Genomic DNA, 8669 nt, shown 5'->3' on the forward strand with positions numbered 1-8669 from the left:
GTCTGCACAGGCACTTAACCAGCTTTTTATTATATCATATCTCATTGTCTGGATACCACTTGTGAATTCGGAGTAGTTTTTGTCTACCTGGCGGTAAACAGTTCAGTTAAACGGGAACTTTTGTCTGTGTCTCGCCGATTAGTCACACACCGTTCCTCCTCTATAAATACACAGCTGTGGGCGGCAGCGTGCAGCAGACACCTACTCAGAGAAGTGATCATATAACTAATATAGGAGCATATTGGGATATTTTATGAATGCCGAATGATAAAATAGACTTAAATAACTCTGATTAAATACTAAATACTATTTATTTAATGTTGCGTCTGCTTTTGTAGTCATGTTAAAAAAAATACAATTTATAACAAAAATGAATGAAGTTGGGTTGTGAGGAAAGTAATGTACTGTATCTCTCTTGTCAAAATGATATGACAGAGGCGACTTGCAAAACGTTTTCAGCAATTGTCACTGCCAATTTTAATATTATCTGTTAAATAAGGACATGTGAGCTCGGATGGAACACTGGCTCTCCAGATGTGTTCTTTGTTAGTAGACTCATCATAGTTGCTCTTCTTTTATTCTGATAATGACCTGTACAGTTTAGGACCACTGTCACGATGTTACCTTGCCACAGGCAGCAGCCCGGGCTCAGTCTCCAGCTGTAGGGCGGTACTGGTGCTCAGTTACATATGCGGAATCTTCCCCCCTCCCTGCACTGCTGTTGCTGTTGTTGTTCCCAGAAAAACAAAGGAACCACAAACCCCCACCCTCCACTTTAAAACGACTACTGTGGGACATTTGTAAAGAAGATGTATTTGCATCAGATCTTCTGCCAGCCACCCTCTTTGTCAGGTTATCAGGTTCTAAATGGGAAATTAAGCAGCAGATTAACCGTGACCTCTGGGATTAATTTAAGACTTCCATCAAAGAGACCCTATCCTCATTTGACCCACAGTTTGCCACTAACACACTTTCTGTCATTGATTTAACTGTGTAGAGAGTGAGGTGGGTTTACTAGTTACATCACTGTCCCACTCAGCTGGCTGCTCTACTAATTATGTCATTCTTCTAAGGCTGCGGGCCCTTTTTTTTATCATAAAGAGATGTGTTAATGTGCTCGGGGGTGTTGTAATGCTACTTTAGTGCATCATAGTCACTGCCAGGATAAGCGATTAAGAAGCTTTCCTCTGTGTCCATAATGTTAGTGTATAAAAAGCATGTAGAGTGCAGCAGCAGCAGCAGCTGATGTAGAAGCTGACTGTATTGTAGTAAACAAACAGGGATCACCACAGAACCAGAAGTGAGAGTTATTTTTGTCCCGCTGTATGTTTTTGTTAGTGCAGCATGTGGTTTGAATGTGTTCTTCTCCAAAAGGGCGGTTTCACCCCATTTCTGAGGCCACTGGCCTTTTGAGAAACAATAACAAACACCCAGCAGCTGTTTCAAATACACCATAAGTAATGGTTTAACACATGACATATTCTGAGCTTTTATTATTTTGGAGCCTGCCCTGACTCTCCTGTTTTTTTCCATTCCTCAGGTTGCAAGATCAAAGCGTTGCGAGCCAAGACCAACACCTACATAAAGACCCCCGTGCGAGGGGAGGAGCCCGTGTTTGTGGTGACGGGCCGGAGGGAGGATGTGGCCATGGCCAGGAGGGAGATCATCTCAGCCGCGGAGCACTTCTCCATGATCCGAGCCTCCAGGAACAAAAACACCAGCCCCACCGGGACTGGGACCCCAGTGCCAGGACCGCCTAACCTGCCCGGACAGACCACCATCCAGGTGCGGGTGCCTTACCGTGTGGTGGGACTAGTTGTAGGTCCCAAAGGGGCCACCATCAAGCGCATCCAGCAGCAGACCCACACCTACATCGTGACCCCCAGCCGGGACAAAGAGCCGGTGTTCGAGGTGACGGGGATGCCGGAGAACGTGGACCGAGCCCGGGAGGAGATCGAAGCGCACATCGCCATGAGGACTGGAGGCCTCATCGAGGTGCAGGATGAAAATGACTTCCACGCCAACGGTACAGATGTAGGTTTCGATCTGCACGGGCACCCCACCGTGTGGTCCAAACCAGGCGCCGGGGTGACCCCCTCCTCGGTGCGTAAGCCCTTCTCCAACTACCGCAACGACTCGTCCTCCTCCCTGGGCAGCGCCTCCACAGACTCCTACTACAACAGCTCCCGAATGGCCGACTACAGCCCCCCCAGCCCTGCCCTCAGCTACACCAACAACAACAACGGCAACAACAATAACAACAACATCAACACTAACGGCAACGGCTTTGTTTACGGGAGCGACGTGATCTCGCCGGACTGCACTGATCTGACTTTTGACTCGTCTTCAGGGTTTGACTCTGCGCCCACCATCCCGGGCCTCCTGTGGTCCCAGTACGAGAGCCGCAGGACCCCCTCCTCCCCTGGAGGCAGCTCCCCCACCTCCACCTCAGCCATATTCCCCGTCAACTCCTCCTCTAATGCCAATGGGATCATGGTGAGTCAGAGAAGGATTAACGGTTGCACCCCCCAGCCCAGACTCTCCCCCCCCCTCCATAGCCTCAGCGGGGGCCCCGGTGAGCACCCGTTAGCCAGGAGGGTGCGCAGTGACCCCGGCGGGGGCCCTCTCAGTTTCCCTGGTTATTCCAATTCTGTGGCCACCCTGCCGGGCCCCCACCTGCCCGGGGTCTCCTGCGACTCCTCGGCCTCCTCCACCTCCTCCTCCTCCTCCTCCACCTCCTCTGGCACCAGCCGAAAAGGCAGCCGCGACTGCTCGGTGTGCTTCGAGAGCGAGGTCATCGCCGCCCTGGTCCCCTGTGGGCACAACCTCTTCTGTATGGAATGTGCCAATCGTATCTGTGAGAGGAACGAGCCAAAATGCCCTGTCTGCCACACCGGCGTCACTCAGGCTATACGTATATTTTCATAAGAACTCTTTGGCCCTCGGGACAGGCTACAGTGAAACAGACTTCTCATACTGCTTTAATGGGACGGCCCATCATCAGATAGGATAGTGTACATAGATATCCAGATGTAAGCTGCAGTATACAGGAGAAGGGACACCGTCTCAGTTGTTAATAAAATACTGTAGCTTTGGGAAATATTTACAACATCGAAGTGCATGTTTTAAATATTACAGCATAGTAATCAATAGTTCTTGTTAATTGTACGCAATATTTATGAAGTGAAAAGACAATTGGTTCAGGGTGAAGGTACGTGGGTCAAACTGTAGACTGTAGGCCGGCTGAGCCCTCCGGTTAGCCAATCGACTGTAACAAGGGGGGGCTGTGGCTGGGAAACATGGGGGGCTTCCAGCAAAACAGGACTATTGACCCACACAGATACTGTAGCTGGAGGTCATAACCACGTGAGGGACAGCAACAACATATCCTACATATATGTACAGAATCAATTTCCAGTTGAGTTTTAAATGACGTTAATACAGATTGAAGTATTTTATTCTTTTTTGACTTGAAAGATTATATTTCTTATTGCAAAGATGTTTACAGATATTTTTGATTTAAGTTCAGTGAACTTTTTGTAGCTGGGTTAAAATATTGTTTATTTTTTAGTATGGCCTTATGGCATTGATCACTGTATTATTTTAATATCACACGACTGTGGGAGGAAGTCCGGTCCACACAATGTCTTTTTTGCATTTGACAGTATTCTGTTGGGATGGAGTTTTTATAGGTTCAGCAAAAACATTTCTCTTAAATCTGCTTCACCCAGCATATTTTTTATTCAGTAATATAAAGCATATTTTATTCTATATTATTATGAAACATTGAAATGTACAATACTTAGTAAGTTGAACAAAAAGAAACCGTTTATGCTTTCTAAAATTTGTATGAATTAGATTCCAGTGGGAATTACAGGCTTCTGTTGCACCACTATAGTTTTAGTATTTCTATTTTAATACATTTATTTACCACTTGTTTATGCATATGTGGTGAAGTTACTTGAGCGTAAATGTACTTTATGGAGCAAAGTTTAAGAACAAAGTATATTTTATTTTATGATAAAGGGCCTTTAACCTCATGGTCAAATACTAATATTATATTTGCTGAGACAAGATTTGAAAATGTATCAAGAGTTTTATTTTTCTGACATTTAAAGTTATACATGATAAAAAGTAAGACTTTTAAGTAATGGTGCTACTTCATGTTTTTTTTAAGTATTTCTATATAAGTCCAATAAAGATGGTACCTTGACGTGGCGTCTCCCGTTCTTCCTGCTGTTCTGCTGCTGAGGATTGTTTAGGTGTAAGAGTTTTGTGAACATTTGACCTCTCCGCTTCCTAACAGTGGCTCGGAGGCAGGGGGATTATCACAGTGGCCTAATTATTGAGTGTAGGCTGTGCTGGTCAGACGGGGGGGGACCCGGCCTTATCACTAATTAGAAGTGCTGCGTGACCTATTCTTACACAGCCTGTAATCTGTTGCTTCATGTAGTGATGGGCCGCTTTCAAACTACATTGTAAGAGTTCACCTTAGGCCCTGGGAATCTGTGATGACCATTCACTTAATGTATACACAGGGTGTCCGCGGGGTCTTAAAAAGTATTAAAAGTTGATAAATCAATTTAGCGAAAATGAAGGCTATTAAAAAGTATTAAAGGGCATTTTCCAAGGTGTTACATTTTGTAGCTTGTTTTCAATAAGTATATAAATTGTCCATAGAGGTTGTATTCTACAGTCTGTCTGAATGTAATCATTGCGTAGGTGTGTAGTGTGATTCTGTGTAGTTCATTTATGGCATCCCGTTGGATTTGACGTCATCTGAACAGGACATCGCACGCTCACTGCTTGATAGCGCGCGAAGGCCCATTTACGCCGGTTGTTAAAAAATATCGTTATGGGGAAATGCAAGTTTGCTCAAAGTGGCGATGAGGTCTTAAAATGTATGGAAAGGGTCTTAAAAAAGGTCTTAAAAGGTATTAAATGTGACTTCAGGATTCCTGCATATACCCTGATACACTAAACAATGAATTAAGATTTGTTTAGGTATTTAATAGCTTTACAAACGTATTTTATTAGATATATACATTTGAGACAACTCGAGGCTGGGCCCGGGGAACATGTGGCACTTCTGATGGAAACATGATCTCAATAGATGCTGGTTACTTTTCTGTCAATAGGTTAATTGGTGAATCAACACTTTTCCTGCTCTTATTACACACTAATGGTCAGGTTTAGTGTGTGGGCCCTGATTGTTATTCCAGTAACTTTACCCACCCAAACTGAAACAGCAGTGCTTAACCTAGACTAACATTAGTCTGGTATATAGGAGCAGCAATGGATAATTGAACGGCCTTGACTTAAGATGTTGATGTTTTTTTTACTGTATTGTCATAAAGTGGGCTTGCAAGTTCACAAAGAAAATCCAACAATCAAATCACTGTGGATAAGCTTTTTTTGAGCTGATGCTTTGTGTCCTTGAAGGTCAATGGAGGCATTAATGAAGAAACGTTTAAATAGCATTGCTAGCTGCTAGCTAGAACACAACCCAGTAGGACTGAAGCGGATCATTATCAAATATATTATAATGGATGGGTTTGAGCATTTCATTTGACAGCTTTGTAACGTATGTACATATTTAATGCAGGTTGTTATTAATGTGGTCCCCCACATTAATAACAACCTGCATTAAATCTGTACTACTTCTGAAGAAATTGGAGTCAGGACTCAAAGAGACACGAGGAGAGCTGGAGCTTTGATGGCAAACACAGACGGTTTATTTCGAGCTTCGGCCGGAGAATTCACAAGACATGTCACAGGGCCACGATCTGATCACACGGTTGAGATGCCACAATCAATTCTGAAGAACTCTTCTGTAGCTCCAGGTTTTAACTAGTTCAGAGTGTAATAATCAACATTCTTTATCAGCGAGACTAAACCAATATGGACCCTAACTAGAGCTGTCGTCCATAGAAAAGAATGTGCGCCAGGGAACCTACGTTCCAGAGAAAAGAAGGGCTTCTAGATGTCCCTGAACAATAAACTATCTCATGTCAACTAGTGCTCAGTCATAAGCTGGCAACAACAATGCGCCCAGCTGCCCCTCCTTAAGAGAGATGGCAGCAATACCCAAGGCCGTAGACCTATGCCATGGGAAAAGAGAGAGTAAAAAGAGAAAACGATGAACTGGGTCGAAGGTCGAATACCTAAGCAAATTATTCCCTAACAATTAACACAGCAGTTACCTAATGAAATACTACTTGAAAATTGGAATCTTGAATCTTAAAAAGGTTAATAGCCAATTACTATTTATCCAAAATGTATTCAAAAGTGATGAGCAAAACATTAAGCAGATGTACACACAGACCTACAAAGACAAGCAAAGCAATGTAAAAGTGTTTAAATAGACCTCAATGAAGAATTGTTAAATACAAGTAACTCTAATAACTCCTATAATATGGTCATTTTTGGCCTTCAATTGACAAGTGTTAATTTAATAACACTAGTCAAAGTAATTGGTGACATTCTAAATAAGTCTGAAAATCACATCAGTCAATATCTGCGTCACTTTTGTACTTTGATTTAATTTGATCTGCGATCTGCTGGACGTGTCAAAAGAGGTGTGTGTGTGTGTGTGTGTGTGTGTGTGTGTGTGTGTGTGTGTGTGTGTGTGTGTGTGTGTGTGTGTGTGTGTGTGTGTGTGTGTGTGTGTGTGTGTGTGTGTGTGTGTGTGTGTGTGTGTGTGTGTGTGTGTGTGTGTGTGTGTGAAACCCGTGAAACCGAGCGTCTTTCTGTCATCACAGAGCAGTTCCTTCTCTCTGCGTGTCCCTCCCCTCCCCCACTCTTCCCCGTGCTGAAGTGCAGCCTCATGTCACGCGGTCCTGTTGGAAACACTGACGTTTTAAACACATGCTTTGCTGCGAGATAGTAAATGTGGAGGGAGCAGGCTCTAATGATACGTTTAAAATGGAAACATCCAACACAGGCCCGAACAAGCTGGCCCCATAAACCATATTATTAGGAAGCAAATGTAGGCGTTTTTAGCCAAATGCACAACACAAGGAGACATACTGCTTCCCGTGGTCAAAGATTTACTAAAAGGAAAGGGGAAAAAATAATATAAGCATTCTGACTCATTACTATAGGCTACAGCAGCAGACCCACATTACTATCTTTGTGTAGGTTTTTGTGTGTGTGTTTGTGTATGTTTTGGTCATCAGAGTTTAATTGTGATAAATCGTAATTTAAGATTCAAGATTCCTATTTTCAATTAGTAGGCCTACTGCATTAGATAACTGCTGTGTTAATAAAACCATGCACTACACACATGTTACGTAGCTGTAAATGCTCAAACACATCCATAATATCTTTGATACTGATCAGCTACAGTCCTACTGGGTTGTGTTAGTTCCAGCTAGCTAGCTGCTAGCAATGCTATTTGTATGTTGTCCTGTGTGTAACAAAGTTATAAGGAAACTGGCTAAGGAAACTGTTACTTGCCATGTCAAACGCCACCAGGTACCCTAATGAAAACATAGTCATGCATATTGTATTCCATTTCCTCTAATAGATCACCCAAAATACTATACCTTATACACACTGGCTGTTTGACAAAGTTAAAACTCATTATTTTTTTTGAATTCATGAGGCTGCAATTGCAACTGTTGTTTCTTTGGAACCTTAAGTGTCACAAAAGGTACGCCCAAACACTGAACAAGACATTTCCAGTTGACCAAAAGGTTAGAATGAGCTTTCATGCACTGAAATGTGGACAGCACTTGAACTCAAAACCTTGGTGGAGACCTAGTGGAGTCTCCTTTTTTACTCTCAATTTGAGCGAGTTAAGCGATTGAAACCAAACACTGGTTAGGAAAATGTTTACTGAGTTATTAAATCAAGGGAAAAAAGGGTGAACTGCACCAGAGTGAATGTGCAAATCCTACATAGCATCACTGATCATCCCAATCTTGAGTTGCAGTAGGGTGGGCCAAGGATTGCACTGCTGCTTTTTAGAGATTATGTGATTTCGAATGCGACCTTCAGCACTCATTTGATTGGTTTGCAGCTGAGTGTGAAGCGGCTTGGATGAGGATCAGCACCTCGGTTTTCTCTCAAGCAGGAAACCGATGAACTGTCTACTCCAAGTTGGAAATGCTTCCTTACCAGTGGCGGCCGGCCCATAGGGGCGCTAGGTGCGCCGCCCCCCTTCTTCCCAAATGTTTGATTGTCATTCAAAATTAATAATAAATAAAAATATATATTTCAAAAATATATTTTTTTTATTTTTTTATTTTTAAAGAACAAGATAAATATTATATAGTTGGTATCAGTAAAATGTATAATCTACAATAAAATCTCGTTTAAATTTGTTTTACTATCTCTAAAGTTACTGATAATTCACATGTTTCCTGCCTGGCTGCAGCGTGTATCATTACCCTCTCTCGTCCGGTCGGTAGAAAGGAGCCCCCAGCCAGAGCAGCAGCAGCCAACAAGCTGACTGTTGCTATCTGTAAACTATGCCGCCGAAACATAATTTCAGCCAATCAGCGTCGTCAGATCTGATGCTCAAAGGGCGCCCTTTCAGCACCCTGGCCTGTGTGTCTGTGAGTTGTTCGGACTCGTATCCAAGGTGACCCCACAGTAGTTGTCTGCAGGTGTAGACTCCGGTGCTAGTGGATCGCCGGAGCTGTAGATTAACATTTACATGCTTA

The 8669-nt window shown here is 43.2% G+C and overlaps 1 protein-coding gene across 3 annotated transcripts in view; it reads left to right on the forward strand.

Moving 5' to 3' along the window:
- Positions 1-4213, forward strand: part of mex3b (mex-3 RNA binding family member B) — a 38006-nt gene extending 33793 nt beyond the window's left edge. For all 3 annotated transcript variants that reach the window (XM_079663555.1, XM_079663557.1, XM_079663556.1), the window contains one exon: positions 1541-4213. In XM_079663555.1, the coding sequence (XP_079519681.1) occupies positions 1541-2928 (1388 nt within the window). In that variant the 3' untranslated portion in view covers positions 2929-4213. The remainder of the gene's footprint in view (positions 1-1540) is intronic.
- The last annotated feature ends 4456 nt before the right edge of the window (positions 4214-8669 follow it).

This window comes from Notothenia rossii, assembly GCF_949606895.1.
Source record: "Notothenia rossii genome assembly, chromosome: 2".
Taxonomy (NCBI): domain Eukaryota; kingdom Metazoa; phylum Chordata; class Actinopteri; order Perciformes; family Nototheniidae; genus Notothenia; species Notothenia rossii.